This window comes from Melospiza melodia, chromosome 1 (genome assembly GCF_035770615.1).
Source record: "Melospiza melodia melodia isolate bMelMel2 chromosome 1, bMelMel2.pri, whole genome shotgun sequence".
NCBI classification, from domain to species: domain Eukaryota; kingdom Metazoa; phylum Chordata; class Aves; order Passeriformes; family Passerellidae; genus Melospiza; species Melospiza melodia.
Genome location: NC_086194.1, coordinates 51,101,438 through 51,127,196, shown reverse-complemented (window position 1 = coordinate 51,127,196; position 25,759 = coordinate 51,101,438). Strand labels below are relative to the sequence as shown.

The window sequence follows — 25,759 nt, the reverse complement described above, 5'->3', positions numbered from 1 at the left end:
TATGTATAACAAGGCTCAGAGAATGCTGTGTCTTACAGGCTAGCTGTACTGCAGCTTGCTCTTTTTAATCTGCAATACAGAGAGTTCATATATCTAAACTATGGTAACATTTTTCTATTAGCAAATGGCTCTCGATTTGTTTTGTTGTTGTTCTTATTTTCCTAGCCACAGTTCTAGCCAGGATTTGGGGTCTAAAAAAAGGTGCAAAAGATATCAGCATGGTTTGGAAGCTTATCTTCAGGTTTCATGAAATCATATCATGACCAACATGATTTAAACGCATATGTCATATGTAACATATGCATTACATTAATGCAAGAGTAAGGAAAAAGATCAAAAGTATTTCTTCTTTCACCTGCAAAAATACCTTTTCAGAATACTTTGTTGATGCTTTGGTGAAATCCATATATTATGACAATTTATTTTCTTTGGTAACTTGATACTTCTTCAGAAATGTGGGAAAGAGTACATTTTAACAAAAGAGTTAGCAAAATGGAATCAGAATCCCTCCCATGCACCAGGGACAGGAATTGAGGAAGCACATATTTTAGTCTTAGTTGGAGGTGAAAATCTTCATGGAAGAGGCAGAAAACAAAGTTAGATCTTATTTGTGTTTTGCACAGAGGAAAAGAATAATCTGTCAGTATAATATGGTTACATTCATATATCACACACCTTTTGGCTTTTGCTTCTCTCATCGCTTCGAATATTCGACAACTGATAAACAGTGGACTAATAGCTTCTGCTATAAATATGACATATCTGTTTTCTCAAGAGGGGATATGAAGGTAAACATCAATGGACAAACATGGAATTAATAATCCTTTTGAATAAAGCCCTGATTTTAAGTGATGTTTGCTTTATGCTGTGCAAGTTGCGAGGCAATTCTCTGCTGTGTTTTGCATAACCTGCTAATTTCTATTTTGCTCCTCATCTAACCAAACCAGAATGTGCTTTGCATGCTTAATGGTATTAAATATTTTGTCTGCCTGGTAGGAGCAGAATTTGCTCCCTAGCCATTGCAGGGAAAGTCTAGTTTTCTGGTAAGGCCTTCAGACAGGAATCCTCAGCTTTTGCTCTGAGCTGACTTTTTCACAAGACTTTTGTTAAGCCTCTTAACCAATATGTGGGTAGGTAGATAGCCTCATTACAGATTATTAAATATTTCTAACATAATTTTTGGAAATTAATTTATATACATTGTATACACTAAAACATCTATTTTTCTGTACCTGTGATACATTGGTTTGAGAATTAATGTTTGGCTTTCTGTGGAAGAGCTTTTATTGTTGAAGTGTCCAGCAATTTTAAAGTCACTGTTTGCTTTGATCTTGTTTAAATTAGGTAAAGCCTAGAATAACATCTCTGAATTCAGAACAATTATATTGGTAAAGAGCTGCTGAAAGTAAAGAGATCATCAAAATAAGTAGGACTTTGAGGAAAAAAAGAGCATATTTTGTTTTTGCTAGAGATAAAAGCTTAGAGACAGAAACCTGCTAGACCAATGATGAAAAGTAAAAGCAGTTTAGAAAACATTAGTTGTTACCCACTAGTTGTTAACCATTAGTATTTTATCTCTAGGTTCTAAAAAACAAACAAATTAAATAAGGAAAAGAAAACCCCAAAACACCCACAAAAAAAACCAAAACAACAACTCCCCCCAAAAAACCCAAACAAACAAACCCAGTTTCCATCCATAAACAAAAGACACTAGTTGATATAAAGTTGAATGAGAAGGAACATAGGTGAAGTAATTAATGAAATTAGTCTAATTTAAATGAGACTTAATGAAATAAATTGTGAAGAATTTATTATTTTTCTTTTTCTTGATCTTTTTCATCATTATCGGTTCTTCCGCCCGCAACTCTAAAACTTCACATGGCCTGACTCCAGGTTTCTTCATACTTAACTCAGGTATCAGTTTGTAAAAAATCACATTTACCTGTAAAGGCACCTAAGCTGGAGCTTTGTTTGCTGTAAAAACCTTTCAAAATGCTCGGGTGTTTTCAGTAGTGAGAAGGTGAAGAACTATATTGGCATGCCAGAAGGTTAATAACTGAAGAAGCACCTGAGTGTTGGGTATGCAAAAATATGGAGATATTAATGAGTTTTACTTTGCATAGAGTTGATAGTCTGCTTTTGTTTATGCACTGAAGACAATTTAATGACAGTCCAAGCATGCAACCAGACTGACAGACTTTAAGTTATTCCAGGTGCCATTGACCTTAGTAGTGGAGATTTTTTTAAATGAGCAAAAAAGATGCAGGTTGCTCATACAACTTTGAGTTTCACAGGGTGCAAAACAGTTTACGAATGTGTTCATAAAAGACAAAAGGGTGGGAACATTTGATGAATTCCCAATGGACTGTGGACTCTAAAATAGGCCAGAGGCAATCCAGATGTGCTGTTGCTTTAGAGTGATGTAAAAACTTCCACTATCCACCCTCTTCCAACAAAAAACAAAACCAGAAAACAACCCCAAGACAAACCACAACCTGCAGCCAGAACCAGCTGCCTAAGTAGTCTTACCGTAGGTAAGAAAGAGCATACTTTTCTAAAATAATTTAAAACTGAATTTTACTAAACAATAAAATAATGCACACATTTAATTCTGATGTGCCATGTTCTTTCTGAATGTAAAATACTAAATGAAATATGCATTTTGGTAAATGAAGAATTTAAAGTTATACTTTTCTGAAAAATTGAATTTGGCAAATTTTTGATACAGTTTTCTATTTTTCCTTTGTGTGAAATTGAAATTTTTACAAATTTTAATTTCAGGAGGTTGCTTTGTATAAATTTATACTTAAAATGATTCCATACTGAATAATTTAATTAAACAATAAATCCTAATATCTCTGGGTAAGGTTTAAGTCACAGTAATTAATGATGCTAGCTTTAACCTGTTTCTCATTTTCAGTGGTTAAAGACAGAAGCTTGGAGAGTAGTGTGGTTTATGTTGGATACCACTTGATGATAGCAATACATCCAGAAATGTCTCATAATAGTCATACAGTACATTGCTCATTGATACAATTCTTATGAAATTTTAATTTCCTATATTTCCCAGGTATGTTTTAAAATGCTTATTAAAAAATCCTCAAACCAAGAAAGTTTTGTTACCTATTAATAGCCTGGGCCTTATGATGGAACAGGATAGTAGTTTGTAGTAATCAAAATTTGTAGCCATACCATGACCTTTCAGATTAATCAGTCGTTGGCTTCTCTAAAAGCTTGTCAATTTTTCAGAAAAAAATTGGTATCAGAAATGAAGTTCAAGTAGAAAGATCCTCTGGAACATCTTGTAAAGTACAGTCTTTGGGCATCCACATGCAGTTTTAGAAATGGTTCTGGTGATGTATTCAGTATTGCCCAGAGACAAATTTCTGATTCAGAACCAGAACAAAGAAGATCTCACTGCCTGTCCACTGTTCTGATCAAAGTAAGCACCACAAAAAAAAGCATTACCTGAGACTTGTTTCTTTCCTTACAGAGCTCTAAAGAAAGACCTCAAAACATGAACACTTAATGCTTAAGGTTAGTGTGAAGACCACCAAATTAGTGTAACTAATGGCTTTACCTTGGAGGGGGAAAAAGAGCTGCTACATTTTCTTCCTTTCCAGCAGCAGCTAACCTTTTGAGCAGCAATGGATTACCTCTATTGGTGGTATGCAACTTGAAGTGGAATATAAAACATCCCAGGCGATCAATATGAGCTGCTCTAGTCTTTTAGATTACAGCTGAGCTCGAGCAATACTTGCAGAAAAGCTTCAGGGACACTTGGGCTCATTTGCTCATCAAGTTGACCATGAATTTGACTCCCTAACAGTCCATCAAGGCTGTTGTGTGAAATGTCAGTCATGTGGAGAATCTGCCATCCTCTGCAGTATGGAAAATAGATGGGACAGAAGAAGGTAAAAAAATTGAGCTTCTACTCTAGCAGCCACCAACCCTATTTGCTATCTATATAAAGAGGCCCAGGAAACTTGGGGAGGAGTAAACTTAGCTTGTTATCCTAAGAAAGAGAAAAAGCAAGCAGCAGTATGTGGTGGGTTTTCTTTGAATGGTATTCCAACAAAATGCAACATGCAAAAGGCAGATTTTTTTTTTTTTTTTTTTTTTTTTTTGTTAGAACAACCCCAAATGTACCAAAAGCTTGTACCTTTGGCAAATACCTGACAGGCAAGTATTTCCTTTCCCCATAAGAGGAGGTTGTCTTTGATAAACTCTTCACTGATTTCTTTCTGCCTTAAGTACTTGAGAGCATGAGGTATGCCCTACCTGGCTGTTTTCAGCTCTTACCTGCATTCCTGTCTCACGTGATCTGAAGTTTGAATAGAGGCATATCGTACTGGGCAGCAGGATTGTGCCACAGGGCAAAGGTTGAAATGAAACTTTGACAGCCTGTGCTCAATGACAACCACTTTTAAGATTGGTGTTTAAAGGGGCTGCCATTGATGATGAGCTGTTTTGAAGTACCTCCTGCTTTTTGGCTTGCATCGTTTTAAAAGTTCATTTGAAACAGTGCATAAAATATTCTAGCAGCTTGTGCTTATTTATTCCTACTCTTTGGGGAGACACAGGCTTGTGAGTTAAACTTGGTATATTCTAGCATTCATTTTGGACTATAAAACCTACCTGCATAATAATACACTGCAATCCAAACCAGCTGCATTAATATTCCTATTGGTTGTCATGGGAGATATGCCAGATCCCATGTGTACTTACCCACGTTTCAGAGTGCCCTTACAAACTCATGACTGCTTTTCAGAAGTGCTTGGTGGCTGGCTCTTCCTCCTCAGTACACTACAGTAAAATTATGTATTCAAATTGGAGGAGAAAAACGTGTTTAAGCGAACTAGCATTTAGCACACAGTACAAATTAAACCCAGATGACAGGATTCTCTCCCATGCTCCCTAACATTTATCTTGGAATTCATATTTAAAGCAGGAGTCTTTTGCAAGTAAAGATTGAAATTGTTTATAACATTTTTCCCCCCTACATTTGACAAGCATTCTTATATAATTAATGACTTGGATATACTGTCAATAGTTCAGATTTTGTGCTTTGTATTGTAAATTTTCTGTTTGTCTACTGTAAAAGAAAGCTGATGAGGACTTTTAGTTAGAGAGTCAGGGCTTTGTATATTTCTGGGCTATGACTTTTTTTTAGTGCTAATACACATTGAGTCATCTCTTTCATCTTCTGCTAGTGATTTATTATGTTTTTTTTTTTAAATTCAGAATACAATATTGACATAGCAGTCATTTGCCTTTTTGAATCTAAGTTGTTCAGCTTTTGAGTTCTTCTTTTCTGACATAAACATATGGAGCTTTTTTAGTAAAGTTTTTGTTGGTGGCATGTTTATTCCTTAGATCTATCCTTCAGAAAAATTGTTGTCCTAGATTACAATTAGATAGGAAATCTGGACTGAAGATTTGAAAACGGGGGGGGTAAATTGTGGATTTGGTGTTTATTTAAAGGCATGTTCCTCCATGCACACTGGAATATATGATGTAAAAAGCTTTCTTATTCAAAAGCATACTTTCTGATGAGTTATGGCTATCAGTATCCAAATATTTTTCATTTTTAAAACCAGTTTACACACACAACTGTATTTTTACTTTGCTGACAAATTCTTTGCAAGAGCTTCTGGGAGACCTTCTGATGCAGCTCCAGATTATTCATAAAAACTACCTGTAACTATAAATGTATATTGTTCCCATTTCTTAGCATTTTTAGATAGTTTGTATGCATTCCAACCTACTGCTAGATACAAATGTCAAGAAGACACAAATGAACTGAAGATTGTTTTTTTTTCATCTACTCAGACTACTTTGATAAGATATGTCAGCAACTTTACAGGTGACCTGTTTATTGATCAGGAAGCTTTTGAACAGACTTCTGTGAAGTGAAGCATCAAGGTATTTTACTCTGCTTTGCCCATCAAAAATCATTGAAGTGACTGCTATAGTGAGGATAAACTTTAATAACCTATGGGGTTGATAAGAGAGTTTGTGTGTGTATGGTCTACTTTGTGCTGCAGTCAACAGCTGTCCCTTCAAATACTGTGGCCCTTATTCCCCAAATAGTTCATAGACTAGTAAGTGGGAATTAAAGCAATTGCAGGCAAAATAGGCCCTTTTTTAGTTTATCCAGAATGGTAGGTAGGATATAAAAATAAGCTGTGAATAGACTGTAAAACAGGAAAGAATGGGCAGATATATTTTCTTTGTTTTGTTGGCTGTAACCACCAGAAATACGACAGGCTGCAGTGGTTAGGGCAAGAGAGCCATCTCATCTGTTATCTGGTTTCCAGTAGCCAGGAGCCTGAGAAAACGTGTAAGAACAGAGCAAGTGCACAGCATGATCTTTATTAGGTCTTGAGGAATTTGAAGATTGGGGATTGCTGATGTTTCTCATTTGTGTTTAATGGTATTAGGTGGCCTCCATTCCATTGCTCTAATTGTTATGATCTTAAGAAGAGTTGTTTTTGATGGATATATACTTGTTATTTCCTTCTGAATAGAGAAGTCAGAGTAGCAAATATCATCATTCCTATGACAAAGTTATCAGTTCTCTTGATCCAAACAGAATAGAGTGGAGTGGAAGTGTCTTTTTGCTTCAGAAAGTTAACATTTAAATGGACCTGAGCTGCCTTGGCCGTTAATATATCACTGAGATAAATGGTATGGAGGAGAGTTTATTCCTTTGCTGCAGCAATGCTGGCAGGAGAGTGTGCTCTGTAATTGATTAACAGGGCACAGTGCATTGACTTATATGGGGAAGGCTATTATATCTCAGTAACAGGAAGGTATATATGATTCTGCTAAGTAAAAAATTGAATTCTGCAGGAAGTAACTAAAAGTGCTGGAAGAACAAAAGGTTCCCAAGGCTTGGGGTTTTTTCCTCTCTTAAATCTGTGGTAAAACAGTATTTCATATTCTGGTGGAAATTTAAATAGTGCAGTATATTTAGTGAAACTTTCATACAGGATTAGAAATATTAGTTTGTGTAAGCAGACTTTTAACTTTTATTCTGTTGGACCTAAAGTTGGGAGTGAATGATGAGATGCAATAACTTTTTAAAGTCTATTAATTTGAAATATAGTCCTTCCCTGTAATTCATACACATTTATGGTGAATTTCACATATTTTAAAACCTAAATGAGCAGGCAGATTGAGAGGTTTGGTTTTTTAGAACAATGAGAAAGTGAGGGGTTTTTTCTTATTACTTGGTATGTGTAATAGACATTGGAGAGGATTACTGTTCTAAACAACAATGAAGGCAAATAGTATCAACTCAGGGTTTTTTCCTAGCCCCCACCACAGTATTGATGATTACAATCAAATTAATAAATCAGAAGGCTCAGATTAAATATTTCAGAAACACACATACATCACATGAAGCATATTCATGACTGTCTGTAAAAATTGTGACCACAGTGGCAAATAGAGGAATGCCTCCTCTATTTTTTTTTTTACGAAGTCATGCTTCTCTGTCTTATTCTTTTGAATCTAAGAGTATGAGTTAGTGAAACAGAGACAAGGCAGACTTTCAATGATTTAGAAACTGGTATTCATTCCAAACAAATTTCCCATATTTTCTTGTGTGCTGTCAAATTAAAAGGAGGGTGTTTTTTTGATAGCTACTGGAACCAGTAAAAGCTCTGAAGTTCTGATGAATTTCTATTGTTGAGAGAGGCTTTTTTCATCTGTCATGTTTTTTCTGAGCCCAGTGTTAAAAATCTGACTTTACTTCTGTTGAGAAATTAAGAGTTTGCCAATATTTTTAAAAGAACTTTTTAAATATTTATGTTTTAACATAAATCTTTAATTTCACGATTTTTTAGACTATGGTAAGCAGAGCCTCCCATTATATTAGTAATAAATCAAATTGCATAAGTTGAACACAATTTTTGTAACTAAGTTTTTACCATTCTAATATTTTTCCAAGAAGATGCAGGTTTTTCTTCCCACCCCAGTTTCAAGCCATGGGTGGCAGAAAATTGTAGAAACCTAACAATTTACTTTGCAAAATATATTTAAAACCCCTCAGGAAACAGAAGAAAGGTACATGTTTAATCTTAGCTTTCATTACTGATGAGAACATGATTTTTTTTTCCCCTTAAGGGTAAATATCATGTAATATAAGCAAATGAAAATTATATAAAAAGATTGTGTTATGAACTTTTAAAACCTTCTGATTGTGTGGTTTTTTCTTTTAAATATTTCCTTCAGCTTTTACCTAGACAACAGGATTAATGGCAAATGCCTTCAATTACCTTCTAGCTAGGTAGCACAGAAAAAGAAGTGTCAGCACAAGCAGTTTGCAAGCTGCAAAGCTATCATGATCTACAGAAACTAAACCAATAGATTGAAAAAATGCTTGAGAAAAACTTTGTCAAATAGTTCTGCATTTATATGATGGCACTTAGGACAAAAGCTGGCAATTGTGGCAGTCTGCTGCTCACTCCTCTCCTTAGCTCTAACCTTGTACCACTTTGGCTGACACAAAAGCAGCCTGGCACCCAGAATGTGAAAGCACAGGTGTGTGCAGTGTGTGTGCAGCCCTGGTGAGCTGCTGCAGGGGTGGGCTGTGAGGAGCCCCTGGCTGCAGGTTTCTGACCAAATGTGCTGCTCTGCTGCAGCCAGAGCAGAGCGGGGAGGAAATCGATCCTTCTGCTTTGTGGTATAAACAGTAATGTTTCAAACCATTAATCTTGCCTTGTCAAAATTCCATCATTAAATACTATGGTAGTGAACTTGAAAGTCATTGGAATTATCCTTTATTTCAGTTCAAAGCAGCTGCCCTTTACTCTTGCTTGTGCGGATTTTTTTCCCTTAATGTTTGTTAACGTGAACATTTGTGAAGGACACTTATTTTCTTTTTAAATGTCAAAATACTGATTCCTGAATGAATGTTCTTTTGTATTTCTGCACTTCAGTTTCTATTCCTGTGAAAGTAATTTTATTTTTCACTACATGAGACTGCATGTTTTAGGAGAATTGCATTATATATTACTTGATTCACTCAGAATCCTCTTTTTTCCCTCCTAGAGTTCTTTAGAAGGTAGGATTAATTTCATCTCCATGTGTGATCCAGTCTGATCAAACAACTGGTTTTTAATTGTACCAAAACTAGGTGTTGTGGCTGAGCATTAAATATGCTGCTTATGCATATTTAGACCTATTGTAGACCACATATGGTGACCTAATGCTTTATAGGTACATAAATTGAAGGTATTTCCACTTACATCAGAGACTGTACTGCAGTGCATGTGTTTAAAAAGATTAGTTAGGCTTTCTGGTGTAGGATTAGGCTTTTTTTAGTTTTACTTGTGATATAAATGAGTAATTTAAGTTACACATTTCTCCCATCTGTTGAAACATCCACAAAAAAACTCACAAAAGGCAGTACATCAATTATTTGAAAAATCCTAAGACATTTCTCTTCATTCTAATTTATATAATACAAAAGAAGGAGATTTGATTTAGAACTTTTTCTTCATTAGGAAGGCTACGATACTGATTCTGATTTTTTTCCATTTTAGATGCTAATACCAAGTTAATCTTTCTTATAGCGAGGTAAAATGGAAGTGAAGTACTCAAATGAATGATAGAGATTAGCTAGTATAGTTTTTTTTCAGTGAATCTGTTGTATCTGATAATTCATAAGCATTCATTAATGTTCCCTAATTTATTTTCTTTTTTTTAATATCAGATTCATCAGCACTTCTATTACAGAAATGAAAATGTGTATCTTATTTACTTCTTAGAAAGCTGTCATGATAATACTTTTCTTTAGCACTAGATTTTTGTCACCAAAACATCCCAGATATTTCAGGGTAGGCTTTTTTGTTCAACTGCTGTATCTCCAAGGAGGGTGATGGCTTATGGTTAGATATTACCATTATCTCATTTTCTCAATGGTTGAAATCTTTATTTTCTCATGTCAATGTATGTGTTTGTGGTTTGTTGTGGGTTTTCTTGTGGTTTTGATGTGAGTTTTTGTTTGTTTTGTTGGTTTGTGGTTGTAGGGGGTTTTTTGTTGAAAAGCTGTGATGTAGCTACATGCGTTCCACATGTACAAAAATAAAAAGGATGTGTTACCACCCAGAGGGAAAATAAAGGGCACACTGTCACTTAGTACACATGAATAATTAAAAGCATAAAGTGAATCTGTTTCCTTGTGTTTCAGAAAAGTGTGATGAACCTCTGGTCTCAGCATTACCACATTCCTCCTTCAGCAGTTCATCATCCATGACGAGCAGCTATGTGCCAGGGTACGCCAAGTTAAACAAGCGAGGAGGTAAGGGACGTTCTCAACATTAATGTTTGGATATTTCAAAAAGTGATGAATTATATTTTTAATGCGAAAATGTGTTTTATGTGGAATGCTATTGCTTACTCTTGTTTGAACAGACTGTTTTTATGAACTGAATTAATTTCTCTTTCATTATATGGGAGACTAATTTCACTGCAGGGAGAAGGGCACTGCCAGTAATGTGTAGCAGCATGGGCCACATGCCTGATGTCAATGGGCTCATACAGTACAGCTGCATCATTGACTTCACAGAAAAGGTTTTGGGTACCACTGGTTATCACATAAAGGTGGTTGGGCACCTCTCTGCTTTGGGTACTTGCAAGGTCATGGTTGGAGCAAAAATAAACAGCTTTGATGTGACTTGTTGATGTAACTTGTTCCCACCTCAGCAATGACTGCTGTCATTCAGGCTTTTTTCTATCACCACAGGGACTTTGGCTTTTGCATATATATCTGTCATGCAATGAGTGTCTGTAATATTTCTCTGTTCAGACTTAGTGGTTGGAAGAACAGTGGTGCATAAATTCCATGGCCTACCTGGTTTAATGATACTGAGGCACCATCCCCTGTCCACAAAGAGTGCTGGTAGCACTGCCAGCTCTGCCAGTTGTCTGGAGGTCATCGTGTAGGAAGGAGTGAGCTGGGTCTAATGTCAAGCCAGGAAGCATAATCTGTAATTGGGGAAGAATATCGGGTAGGTCCAGGCATAGATATTCCTATGATGTGGCTCAGGTAGTGCCTGGAGGCTGAAATGGGATCCCCAGGCTCACTGGCAGGGTGAGTGGGTTCTCCACTGGGTAATGAAATTATGACCTGTTGGTACTCTCAGAGCCCTGACACTGTTCTTGGTTTACTGGTCTGCAACTGTTCTTTGATCTCTTTATTTCCTTCTTTGATTTTTTTTTTTGTTTTTGTTTTTTTTTGGGTTTTTGGGTTTTTTTTTTCTTTGTTTGTTTGTGTGTTTGGTTTTTTCTTAGCTCTCTAAAATCAGCTTTGGCCAGGGCCCAGAGTTACTTTCTTTTAACAACTAGCAATTGACACAGTGAGTTACTTATAGTCTTGCTTCCTCTGATGTCAGCCTGTGCCTGTACATTTAATACCTCTGCTGTCATCCTGTGGTTGCAGTCCTCTACCCTACATTTTTAAAAATATCAGTTCATTCTCTGCAGAATAGTTATAATAGGTACAGAAATATATCAGAATTGTTATAGTGGTAAACCCTAGCCTGTGCAATCACACAGATAAGTTAAATTTAAAACAGATCAGGTTATGTTACTGGTTGTTAAAAAATTGCTATTGCAAGAGAGCTAAACAGAAGCCAAAGACCAGCTTAGAGAAAATATGACTGATGAACTCTAGTGCTACAGGCCTGCAGATCTGATGCAAAGACTGTGGCCAGACAGGAGCATTGGCAATTTCTTTGGTTTTAGGCCTGCAGACCAATAGATAACATGGTTTGCTGCTTCTGAATGAGAATAAATGTTGTTTTATGCTGGTCCCAGGCTTTTATTTCAGTGCTCCATGCATTTTGGTACATGCCTTTTGCAGTCCTGAGGATTTCTGTGGCATTGTGTTTGGATCTGTGTTTTGGTAGGCTGTCAGGCCCCTTCAGTTGTGTCTTTAAATATTTATCAGATGAATGGAGTGGTGCTTCAATTCTAAAATACTGCTCATTGTTTAGGTTGAATTCTGTTGTGTGATTATAGTTATATCTCTTTCCTGATCTAAGTTTAAAAAAAGCCACTAGAACCACTTTAATAAAACACAACTTAACATCAGCCTTGCTGGGCAAATCTTCATTTGTTTTTAGATGAGTATTTCTCCTTTCAGTTTACAAGACTACTTATTCTGTTCTAAGTGAAAGGCAGATTGACATTTGCAATTTAATTTTTTCTTTTAATTATATTTACCTTTCCCTTTCTTACCCTTAAGATCAGTACAGTGCAGTTTCTTTTAATGACGTTTCTTTACTGATATGGATTAGTGTTGTCATTAATCAAACATTGGCTTTATTTCCTCATTGGAAATTTAGTTGCATCTCTTTCTTAAATAGCAGTTTCATCTCTGTGTAAATAGCAACTTTCCTAGATTGTTATTATCCATCTTTTAGTATCTATGGAGCATAGCACAAATACTTTTCAAAACTGAGGCTCTATGTACATGAACAAATATCTTTTTTCCAATCCTAGTGGCAGTAAAAGTACTGCAGAATTCAGGAGCATGTTTAACACAGGAACTTGTCTGTCTGTGTTTATGCTTTTGCAAGTGATGGAAAATAGCCCAGTTTTAATACTGAGCTATTTTACAACTTCACGGAATTACAGATATTGCTAATCAAACCAGTAATAAGTGAATCCAATTTTTTTTTCTCTCCAAGGAGTCATTATCAGCTAATAGATTCCCAAATCAAATGTGCTATTTAAACCACACTATGCTCAAGTCATTAAATAGAAAGAACTCCCCCTCCTCTAGCCCCCAGACCCCTTAAATTAAAGAAATGCACATTTGAAAATTCTACTCTCCAACCCAATTATTTTTCTTTCCTGTATTCATGGCACTTCACTCCAGACTGGCAAAACACTTTATTTGAATAGATGGGATATTTTATTCCATTGATTAAGGCACTGATTCCCTGAACAGCCACATCATGTTATTAAGGAGGCTGGAGTTGTCACTGTAGTTGTTGTGGTTCAGTTTCCTGCTATAAACGTTGCAATTGGAAGGATGCATGCCAGAAAGAATTTAATATTTTCAGCGTTTTTTAGGAGGCTTCAAAGGCAGAAACATCCGTGAATTTACTCCAATGTTTGAAAACACTTCATTTACAAATCCTGTAACTAGTGATTTAGGCAAATAAAATTAAGTATTTGTGGAATAGCATTGATCTGGGAACTGCCAGGGTGAGTTTCTGTGTCAGTTTGTGAAAATATTTGGCATTTTCCACATCTCTCTACTTAGACTCCTGTAAGCCTTCAGCGACTTGTGGGTTAGTATCTATACTTATTTCAAATGAAGTGCAGATTTTATGGACAGAAATTTGATTAGAAATGTTAAAATACTCTCCAAATCAATTTACTTAGTGGTCCTTCTGCATTACTGCTTGTTCCTGTTCTGAACCTTATTTCTTGTTAAACAAGGAGAAATATCCTGTGTTTTCTTGAGGTGGGGGTGGGGTGGAAAAGGTTATTTTTCATTATAGGAAAAAATGCTGATTGTAGAAACAAATATTTAGTGGTTACCTACAGGTCTCTGTCAGTGTCTTGCAAATTTATACCTATACATACTAAATTTTCCTTGTTCCCATAATTTCCATGTCAGTGAGTAAGAATCTTTGATTTATATAATCATTACAACTGTGAATCTGTATTTCTTTTATCACAAAGAGCCAAAAACCGGGGGGAACAATGCAAGTGTGCGTTTTATACCAGCTCTCTCATTCAAGGACCCCCAAAGTCTGTCTCATCCTTCTTTTGCCTTCCTGGGTGCTTTTAGTCATAGCAGCTGGTAAAAGCAAACTAAATAGTTTCATTTTATTATCATGGAAAGAGGTAGGGAAAATGTAGACAAATTTGTTGCTTTTCTTTGTGAGCAACTATACTACTACTAGATATGCTACTACTTATCAACAGATTTAACTGGAGTTAATGCTGGATAAAGCAAGTGCTGCTATTCCCATCAGGCCTGCTAAGACAAGGGGGTGAAGATCCTTTGAAATTCAGCTGTGACAAAATTTCTGTGGAGTGAGAAGGATGCAATGAATTTCGTAGTGAATGTAGGTTTGGCTTATGGTGGCTCCTGAGTTATGTTAAAGGCTTATAAGCAAAGACTTATACTTAAGAATTTAAACAGTACTGAATTAGCAACTGTTCAGACGAAGTTGGATGTAGTCAGTTTCTATCAAATTATCCTTTTGGTAGTAAGATAATATTTAATTTTAAACAACTAAGTCTTAGTGCTCTGTATCATAGTGTTGGCATATTTTTCGTTTGAATTTTAAAGTTATCTGCTGTGCTGTTTAGTGCTAGTATAACAAAGGTACAAATTATTTTTGACATGTCTGTAACTTATGTGAGGGGAACGGCTTTTTTTTGTGTCTGTCACTATAATTTTAATCTATATATATATATGCAAACATTGGGAAATATTTTAATGCTATAAAATCCTAAAACTTTTTGTTTTGAATGGATTTCTTAAGAAAAATAATTTTGAGTTTTCTGTCAATTATTAGCTCAAATTCTCCTCCTGTGTAAACCAAGCAATTCCAAGTATGTTAAAGGATTCAGTGTGCAATTTGGAGAATATGGGGATGTGTTAACTTTGAAAAAAATTAATTCTACTTTCTAAAATGACTGGTACTGGAGTCAACCCAATTGGCACATAAATAAATGCCATTAAGTCATTGACAGATCAAATTTTAACTGGAATCTAGTTAGTAGGCTATCTAAAAAGATTACAGGTCCTTCCATTTATGTCATACTTCATCTCCCACAAAAGTCTGAATTGCTGCCAGCTTAGTAGCTAAAGTGGCAGCAGAGAATAGGAGAGCTTTCAATAAGTTCATTCTACAGCTTTTTAATATCCATCCTCAGTAACTTTTTCATATGTGATGTCAAGGTGAAAAGGTCTAACATCTTTTGACCTGCCATCAATAGGATCAAGAGACTGCATCTCATCATGAGAAGGATTCTTAGCACATGTTTGATAAAATGTATTCTCAATCTTCCTTTTAATGATTCCCAAGCTGTTGGACCCTATACTTCTCACTAGTACAAGAATTAATGCTGCCTATCTCATACCATTTTAATTCAGGGAAGAAACTCTACATTATTTCAACATAATGTAATGTTATATAATATAATTGGAAGCTGCTTGAAACTGAGTAGAGTCTCAGAACTTCAGAAGTAATCCCAGCAGACAGTGAAAGTATGAAGGTCATAATGAATTTCTGGATATGTGGAAATTATCTTTTGCACAGTGGAATAAAAAAGAGGAAATTTGGTACCCAGGGGTTCTGTTTTAAGTCCAGTATTAGCAGGGAATCTGATGCTACCAATGAAATTGATAACATAAAATGAAAGAAAGTATCTGTAGAGCAGTTGATGTTCAAAAAGCAGTCTTTCTAGCACCATTGTGTAACTTGTATCTAAGCTTTCAGGTTACCTTTTAATCAGTGTGCTGACCTTGACCTGTTAGGACAGTTATTAATGTGACTATAAAACAAGCATCAAAAATTTTAAGTGTTGGCATAGCTGTAATTGTGACAAGGTTGTTTTTTTTTTTTTTTTTTCTCAATGGAGTCTTAAATTCTGCGTTCTGTGTGGAAGATGCAAGAATTTATCTATCATGGGATATGGCTCTTTTATTCCCCAAATTGTTTCCAGTAAGTCAATCAGATCTATGGCAATGGTTCTACTAAAATAAATTTTAAATGGTTGTTATATCCTTGCCTTTGAAGGATTCTAGGGACACCTAGTCTAGGCTCTTTTTACCTTCACTTTTAAAGTCTCCAATACTGTAATGAATATCACAACTTCTCCAATTCCTTTTTATTATTGTACAATGGAATACGAGTAGGATTTTATGTAATTTTCCTTCTGGCATAGTGAAAGTGGAAGGGCAGTTAGCATCAGCCTGGATTGTGTAAGCAGTCTGGGCTTGTACCTTCACAGGACTTGCCAAGAATTTATTTTGGATATGGATCTTAAAGTAAGGAGGTTCTCCCTCTGAGCTAACATTTGTCCAAATGAACAGTTAGCATGGACACTGTAGAGCAACACCTTAAATACTGCAATCTCCGTGTGTTGACAACAACAACTTTTAGCTGATTAAGAATACCCTTACACAACACAACTCATTGTATTTTGACTAAAACCCACTTAGGAAAAAGTTATGGAGTTGGCAGTGGTTTGGAACTTTTCACTGTGCAGGTTAGAGCATACATTGTCTTTTGTAAGTAGACAAGATCCTGAGAGTAATGAACAGAGGTAGCATAAGAGAACTGGTAAAATCATGGGAGTAGCTTTTGTATATCTGTAAGATATACTTAGCTTTTGTATATCTGTAAGAGAGCTCTTGCTGAGCTAAATCACTAAAATATGGTTGCCTTTTTAAAAGTAAATGAACTGCAATTCTCTTTCTGTAAATATGTGCTTTAGAGAAACACAAGTTTTACAGTCCACTTCAGTATGTTTTCTAAAACCATCTCATGGACAGTGTAGATCAAACTAGGTTTTCAGAATTCAGGACAAAGTGATAGCCCTTATTTATGAAATAATTTATTATCCAGTTAAAAATATGGAAAGTTACTTATGGTTGAAAAGGATAAGCCTCTATCAGTTCACTTATAAATAGACCCCAAAAAGCGTGTTTGTCTGGGCTATAGCATTAGTTGTGTTGCACACAGTATAAACAGTATTTCTGGAATGCTTTAGAGAGAATACAAGCAACTGATGTGTTTTATTGGGGGAGTTCTCTGTGTGGGTTGAGGGTTTTTAGGTTTTGGTTTTGTTTGTGTTTTTAAATTTTTTAACATTCATTTCAAGACATAACTCCTTTAGGAGTACTATTACCTGTGAGAGGAAATTAAAACCTTTTCATTTTATTAGTGGCATGTCCTTTTGATATTACTCATAATAAATTTTTTGTGTAGCATTAACTTCCATCTCTGGGTTTGTTTGTTTTTTGTTTATTTTTTTCTTTTAAAATTGATAAAGAATGTGTTCAGCTCATTTGCATCAAAAAAAGATGTAAAATTTTCTGTCTTTATCTGCTTCACATCCTACCTTATAGTCAGTTTTGTTTATTCTTCACCTTTAACTAAATAGTTATGCACCCCACTTTGATTTGTAATGTGACCCTCAACCCACCTCAGCTCCACAAACACTTATATCCCCCTTTTGAAGGCGACTGTGATTGCCACTTGGTTGGTGTCAGAAGTTGTTTTCTGTGCTTTAACAATCTGGCCTAATGGAATATTTTTCACAAATACCTATTAGATGTAGAAATAGTTCTTAAAAAAGACAAAAATATTTGCACTAGCTCTGAAAAAACATTAAAATATTTATGGCAAGAAAATAGTGAATTTTGTGAAGGTGCAGGAAAAACAAGCATCACAAAGAGGAAAGAAAAGTGCCAGTGTATATCCAGGACAGACTCCTGTGTTGAAAAAATAAGTTTAGAAAGGAAAGACATCAGCCTTTTAATTCCCAACCCAATCCAAGAAACAAAGTCTGTAGAGAGTGAAGCTCAAGTAATTGCATTAAAAAAGGCATCATTAGCTTATGTTAATTTACCATAGCCCAATGAATACAGAAAGCATGACAGTTTTTTCCAGTTCATAACTAATTTGTTAATTAAAGTGTTCAGAATACCTAATTGGCTTATTTCATACATGTGTAGATGGAGAGGAGGGAAAAAAATAACTCTGTGCTCTCCAATTTTATAATTTTTTTCTTACAGCGATCATTTGCAGAGGTAGCAGTTCCAAGCCCAGCAGATAAGGCAAATGGGCAGCTTCCTCAGGGAACAGGGATGGGGACAGCAGATCACCCTGGCTTTACCGAGCAGCTAGCTTTTTTCGGGAAAAAAATCAGCTTATTTCGTTGTTTCTGATGTTAATGGGCAGCTGGGCTTGGCAGAAAGGTGGCTGTGCTGGTGGCAGAGAGGGGACAGCCTCACAGAGAGCCAGACTGAATCCATTTATACAAATACACTTTTCCCATATCCTTAGAGTACCAGTGCTGCTCTGGATGTTTATCCCCAGAGTAGCCAAATTCTGAGCTTTCAACTACTTTGAGAGTTTAATTTGACAGTTTCTCCAACAGCATTGGTACATTAGGTAAATACTTCAGAAATTTCTTTTGGTGTTCTTACTGGCTTCATCTTGAAAATGCAGACCTGGTTAGCTCTCCTGCTCTGCTCAGAATACTGCCATGGTTTAAGCCAAGCTGGAAATCAAACTTGCAAAAGAGGAACTTGAAAAAGAGGTTTTGGTGAGACCCTATAGCAACCTTCCAGTACCTAAAGGGAGCCTACAAGAAAGGCAGAGAGGGACTTTTTACAAGAGTACAAAATGACAGAACAGAGGGGAAATATCTCTAAACTGAAAGAAGGGATGTTTATATTGCATATTAAAGAAAAATTTTTTACTGTGAAGGTGGTGAGAGATTGGAACAAGTTGCCCAGAGAAGTTGCAAATGCCCCATCCCCAAAGTGTGTAAGGCTAGGTTGGATGGAGCACTGAGCAGTGAAAGGAGTCCCTGAACATGACAGGAAGCTTGGGAACTCTATGATCTTTAAGATCCCTTCTAATCCAAACTATTCTATGATTCTATATAGAATTAAAATGATTACTTAATAAAAATGGAGATGTGTCTGAAAAATACATGATAATGCCATATTAGAGTTTAGCTAGATGCCTCCTGAAACCAATGCCTCACAAGGAACTTGTCTGCACCAGAGTTGGCACATGGAACAAGCAAGTTGGAAAACTTCATGTTCCTCAAACATGGGGGCTGCTTTGCTTGCACAGAACAGTGGGAACATGCAGAACTAAAAAACCCCAAAATCTCAATATAGGAGAACTTGGCCAACCTCTTTTGACAGAAGAGATATACTTAAAAGCAGCAGAGACTGAGTTTAAATATCCTAGACTTGGTTTTATCTGCAAATACTTCAGTTATATGCAGAGCTGTGTGAGTAGAGAGCTCTGGAATTAAGGCAAAGATGTGTGGGGAGTGTACAGAAGACGCACTGTCAGCTTTTCCCAAGGTCAGTGTCTCCTGCCAGATGCTTATGAGTGTTTCACCCTCTCCTGCACACCAAACACAGGTTTGCCTTACACAGATGGGTGTAGTGCAACTGATAGATTGCTGCTCTGACCATTTGAGCCTGAGCATTGCCTTTCCCAAATAAGTCATAAACAAGCATAAATGCTGGTAGAAATGGGAGCTATTTGGCTACCATTATAACCTCCCGCTACAGTTATATGCTGAAAGAGAGAAAAGAAATAATGTGATAAAATGAGGCTATTTGTTGCAGGATGGGAGAGTGCAGCTATTATTCATGTTTCAGCTTTCACAATGGGATTATTCACAAGAAAATCTGAGCTACACAGTCAGAGATGGAACATTAATACTTGTTTTCCTGTATGTAAGTTACTATATAAGTCACAAAAAATATCTCTGGATCTGGAAGAGTCTGACTTAGCATCCAATCTCATGACATAGATGTGCTGGTGGTTTCTCTTTGTTTTTTCTCACTTATATTTGTGCCAGCATAACTAAATAATTTCTTAATTACATCAACATTTAGTTGATATAATTGTAGTGTTATAGTCACCTGATCACAATCACAAAATCAACTAGGTTTCAGAAGTCCTTTGATGTCATCAAGTCCAACCTATGACCCAGCACTACCTTGTCAACTAGAGCATGATACTAAGAGCCACATCCAGTCTTAAACACCACATAGACATAGATATAACTATAGATAAAATAAAGTTATACTTTCTGTGCTGTTCTCTGCATGAAGATTTGTTGTGCTGGAGTTCAACTAAGGACCAAGCAATGCTGAGAAAAAAATGTTCAGAGCGATTTATCCCTTTCCTCCTGCTATCTGCACTGGCTTTTGTCTTCTGAAATAATCTATTTTTGGCTCTACTATATAGCTCACATAGGAAAATATTTTTCTACATTGAACATCTTTGGGGGTTTGTCAGCCAGCTAAGAAATAAATGAATATCAGCAATGAACTAATTTCTTTCAGAGCTCTAAACTTTTCTGACTGCTTCTAGGACAGATTTTTATTTCATTTAGGACAGACATATGTTCTTTATTACAAAATTTGTTTGAATGGTCAATTTTCCAAGTGACTCAGTGTTAGATAAATTGTCTCTGCTGTGAATCATGGGTCTGTATAATGTGATAAGCAATGGGGAAAAAGAATTAAAAGCTAGCTTGCTTGAAATCTGCTTTTTGAAAAGTTGTCTTTTAGATGTCTTTGCTTTTCAGTATTGACTACCATCAAATTTAGCATTCCTACTGAGCTTTTAGAATCTCAACTCCCAGCGAGCTAATTTTGCTTTAGTTAAGAAAGTTGTCAGAAATTATTTGATTTTTGTAAGGATCAAAGGGTCCTCTGGTATTTAAAAATAGGCACTTGATCATGTCTATAATTACGTAATATTTATAGATCAGGAATAAGTTAACTTATAGGTATCCCTGTCTTCCTTGTTTTTGCTAGTATAGACTGGATGATGTTATGATGACTCAGTTTTGAAGGAATAATCAGTTTATTTATCTTTTTACCACATTACTCAATGTGGTAAAAAGATAAGTAAACAGAATTATTACTTAGTGAAACAAGACAGTGTGCTTTGGCTGAGGTGGAGAGCTTGGATATTGCACAGTGCTGTATTGAGACAACTTCAGCTGACATTCTGCAGAATGTAGAACATGTTAGAACTGGATTTTTCCTTTAATAAACAAGTCAAAATGTTTGATATATAGAGTGGGAGATGGTACTTGAACTACTTTGCTTTCTTCAGTATCAAGAGTTGTTTCTACAGTAGAGAATAAAATTCCCAACAAAAGCCAGTGCTGGAATATTTGTTTTGCTGGCTGTAGAAGCTGGTCAGGAACATCTCCCATAAATTTTTTGAATACATTGAGGTGATTGTTTCTTATACATATTAGTTTCCAGGTGGGATTTTTTTTTTCAAGGAGAGGGAGATGTTCTTTCTTTTATAATTGTGATTAACTAGTTTCTAAATTGGGCCAAAGTGGTGCTCAGCTATCAAGAAGAAAAAGTTGAATACTAAGTTTAAAAATATAAGGTTTTGAGAGATCAGAGAAGCTGCTAATTACGAGTCTAATTATTATGAGCAACATCTAAAAGTTGCTTTAATAAACTTCTAGTTTCTAGGCAAAGCCAAATTCTGTATATTATGCATGGAATATATGATACGAAGCACAGTGGTGATATGCTTTAGCTTTTTCCTCTCTTGAAACAGCAAATAATATGTAATTCGGCCGAGGCAGTAACCAACACATTGACCAGCAATGGCTGTTCTGTGAGCCATGTCCAAAAGCACATGGAAAGAAGTTCTATATCTGGAAATCAAAGCAGGGACACCAAAAACTGGGTAGCTATTGGCAAAAATTGCTTTTCAACATTTTGGTTCTCAAGTTTCCACTAGATTTTAATTAAGGAATTGTGTTGAGCCATTCCCAGGGAATGTCTTTTCTGCAGTTGGAGCAAAGGCTGGAGCACCTTGCTTATAAATAGGTGGTAATGGGCACCCTTTGAGGAAAAGCTGCTAGTTTACCAGCTCACTGGGTGTGATATGGCAATTCCTGTGCTCTTATCTTGTTCCCTTACAGCTAGTCCCTCCATGAGGCTGGAGTCACAATGACAGGGTTTGCTGGGGAAATCTACAGGCTTATCCAATTTTATGGATGATTGCAACACTTTCAGCCTCTCAGACTCATCTACAAAGGCAAGGAAGTTTGAAAGAACAGGGGAAGTTGATGGCAAATAAGAAAAAAGGCAGGAGAGACCTCAAAATAAATTGATTTAACGTATTGGCATAGCTCCAGAGCTTATTGAAAAATAAGAATTGGGATTATAAAGTTAAAAGTACAAACAAATTCCTAAGATAGCAGAGATAAGAAAACGACATAAAATAATGCTTTGGTTTGACAAGAGCATTTGGTGTTATCAGAATCATTAAGCTGTATCATTTCTCAGCACTTGAAAAGAGCTGTCCCCTTTTCTCTCCATCTTCTATTCCCTGAAAAGAGAAGTTTTACTCATTTTAAGGCTTTGTCAATGACAAGCTTTTCTTTTTTTTTGTTTAGAAGGTTGCCACATTTTTAGCTAGTGCATAACAGCAAAAATAGATTGTCTCCATAGTCTAACATGCCTCATGAAACACAGCTGAATGCTTAGCTATAAAAGTGCTTACAACTATTTCAGAGACTTGCCATATATCACATTACAAGCAAGTAAATTGAAGGCTGTAATCATGGCTTTTATCTTGCAAATTTGCCCTAAGAGCTCTAAAGAGGTCTAAGCATTACAGCTAAGGAACAGGATGCTTCTGATCAGAGTAACAAAAAACATTGTGAGATTTCAGCCTTCTGTCAAGGTCCTAGAATGTATATACAGAAATCAATTTAATTATGTAGTTTATTATCTATAACAGTTTAAAATTGACTGGTTTATTTCCAAAATTTTCAATTAAATATAAGCAATATTTTTTCATAACACTGGGAGCTCATTCTTAGTATTTTTCAGAAAGCCTTTGCCCAGCAGAGGTGGTATACTGCTTCTTCCTTGTGTATCAGAAAAATGGTGTTAATTCTATCTTATAATACAGAAATCTACAAAAGCCATAATAGTGTCTTAAAAGATGCTGAGAGCATAATTTAAAATAGATGGTTATACTGGAGATATGGGAAATAACTGGAAATATAATATAGGCTGCTTTTATGGATGATTTTAAACTATCAGCATTACCAACCGAAGCAAATGTTTTCAAATGCATTGAATATGGAGTCTATAAAAGACTTAATTCAAACAATTATGCCTAGATTTAGTTTTGATGTTGATTAATAGTAGTAGTATTAGTAAATATTGACAGAGTTTTAAATAATTGGTATATGCAACTTTCTGACAAAATTATATTTAAAATATGCTCCCACTTCCTACTCCACACAAAGGAAAACTAAAGATTTTAAAGATGAAAAATTTTTTAAGTGTTCTGGCAAATTGAATAGGAATGAGCTAAACTGTAGAGGATTATATGAAATTGGAAAGAGGAGAAAAGATAGATTTGTAAAGGTATATTGGAAAACTGAGCCCCTAAATTTCATTAATTTTTCAGGCAAGTCTAGAACAGAAATCCCGTTGTGTTCTCAGTGTTAATGGACAGTGTGTCAGTCTTTTTTCCTGAGAATTTACATGGAAAACATAAGTTAGGAATAGCATGCGTTCAGATCTGCTCAAACAAAGCTACATTGATATGCAGTGGCTACAGAGCTAATTGAGAAAACTGCTCTCAACAAATTAGGACACTCTTTAAAGTGTAGCTGTCACAGCACTGTCTTCTTCAAATTGAAAGGATACATTGCACTGCAGATAGTGCTAGAGAAGGAAGATTATGTAAAAAACAGGATCATTTGTGTTTGTTCCTAAAGGGACCCTCAGGCCAGAGAGTTCGTAAATGCCTTTCCTGGATTTTATTAAGCTAATGTACCATGTCTGCATTTGATTTCTTTTTATTCCCAGAGGGATTATATTGTTCTTTTTAACTATGTTTGCTTGAAAGTATATAATGTGCTTCTACAATATAGAGTTGAGCATCTGAGCATCAAATTTCCTTTGCTAGATAGACAGATAAAGCTGTAAAATGAAGTTCACCAATTTATCGAAGAATTCCTTTGAAAGAGCTCATGCCAAATAAAAGAGGTAAACTCCAAATGATGAAGCTAACATTTTATAACAATTATCTCCCTATAAAAAGAAGGATTTTTTCATGAACTTTTTTTGGTCATTGTTGGTGATTTGACACAGTCAATTAAAACCCCCAGAACTGCCCAGTAATTCAGTTTAATAGCAAAATAAAGTTTGGGGATGGGGAGGATGTATAAAGACACTTATACTTTGTAGATACATAAAACAAAATCCCTTCTCTGGATGAGGAGCTCAAGGACTTGTACTTTTTCACAAAGCTTGTCCACATGGGAAGGATTCTTTCACAAGTGACAATATTTTAGCAGCTTGTTTGCATTTGATGCTGGATGGTAATTTAACTTCACGAAAAAGATAAGTAAATACCAGTATTGCAATATTGGTACCTTCTGGGTCACAACCATTTCCATGACCTCAAATTACATCAACAGTTATTCATGGCTAATGGAAAGTGGCATCACATCATAAAGGTACAGATCACCAAGAAACTTTTTTAAAGGTTGTAACACATTAAAAAGCTGATGGCTGTGGCGGAAGCATTGTTAAGTTTGTGACAGTGTGCAGTGTTCACCAGCCTGATTAAAAAATGTTTAATAAAAATTGTTGTGTTTTTGGAATTCTGGAACGCACATGGAGATTTTGCAGATGCTCGATTCCTGAGGCTTGTCACTTCAGAAACTCAGCTTTAGTGTTGAAGAAACTTGTCACTGCAGATTTGGCATGATAGAGTGCAACACAATATGTTCTGACTTGCATGTAATCCTTCAGCAGATGAGCGTAGCTCCAGGGGTGTTGACATGACACAAGCTACTGTTTTAGATCATTTTTCCATGGTGTGTGACAATGCTAGCCTTAAACATGAATTTGTCAGGCAAAGTTGTACAAAGCAGGAGAAAACTGGTGGCAACTAAAACTATTTCAGTTGCTCTGGATTCAAGGAGTTTTGTAATAAGAGCTAGGAATGTTAAAATGTAGCCTGGATCCAAGCATGCATTGTGCTAGGAGAGATGTAACTGAGAACTTCAAGTCTGTAAATAAAGATGGGTAGAAACCTTAGACCCTGAAGAATATTGTGTCCAGAATACTTCACATTGTTTTGCTGATTAAGAATCAAGTATGTGTTTTTTTTTTTCTTCTTGATCTTTGGTGAAGGCTATTGAATCACAGTTATCTTGGCTTTCAGATTTTTAAGTGAGTTTGTAAACCCCACACTTGATCTTGCATGTTGCTGATCTCATTGTCTGGTTCCACCAGATGCGCTTGTGTCTCCTCTAAGGTCATTGTTCAAATACTGACACTGCTCACTACAATGAGCTGTAAGCACAATATTCAGAATTTTAGACCTTGTAGCAGAATATTGATAAAGATAGCAAAATGGAGTTGCATCTGTTATAGGGCAAGCTGAACCAGCTCTTATTTTTGTGAGTATTTTTGCACTTATGCAAGAAAATGACAGCTGAAGGAAGATGACATATTTTCTAGTCCCTTTTGGGATATGATGGGACATTTTCTAGTCCCATCACTGACTTCATTGTTTAACCATTGGTAATTGTTTTGTGATAAACTTTGCTTTTAAAACACTAGAATTTTTCTTCTTCAAATCCATAACTTCCTTTACAAGACAAGAGTTTGAAAGCCAATTTGCTCATTTTCTGCTCTTTTTGTGCCTGTTTCTATTTTTTTTTTTTGGAGAATGAATTAAAGAAATTCTTTGTTTCTCAGTCTCCAGGAGCTTATGGGGGTCTTTGAGTATTTTTGGGGGTTTTATGGGGCAACCCTATTACTTTTCTAAAGTATCTATTCAGAAAAAAAAAGGAGATCTTTTTGACCATGAGATTTCAGGCAGGAAAATATGAAAATTGAAGTCCACTTCTATGGCAGTAAGATTTCCCAAACATCAAAATTTTAAAGAAATCATTTATAAAGTGATATGATGAATAAGCAGAGGTCAATCTCTCA

At 35.8% G+C, this 25,759-nt stretch overlaps 1 protein-coding gene across 1 annotated transcript in view; it reads left to right on the top strand.

Moving 5' to 3' along the window:
• CNTNAP2 (contactin associated protein 2) overlaps positions 1-25,759 on the top strand; it is a 1,021,890-nt gene that overhangs the window by 304,695 nt on the left and 691,436 nt on the right. Inside the window, exon 2 of the mRNA XM_063157997.1 lies at positions 10,202-10,312. Within this exon, the coding sequence (XP_063014067.1) occupies positions 10,202-10,312 (111 nt within the window). The remainder of the gene's footprint in view (positions 1-10,201; positions 10,313-25,759) is intronic.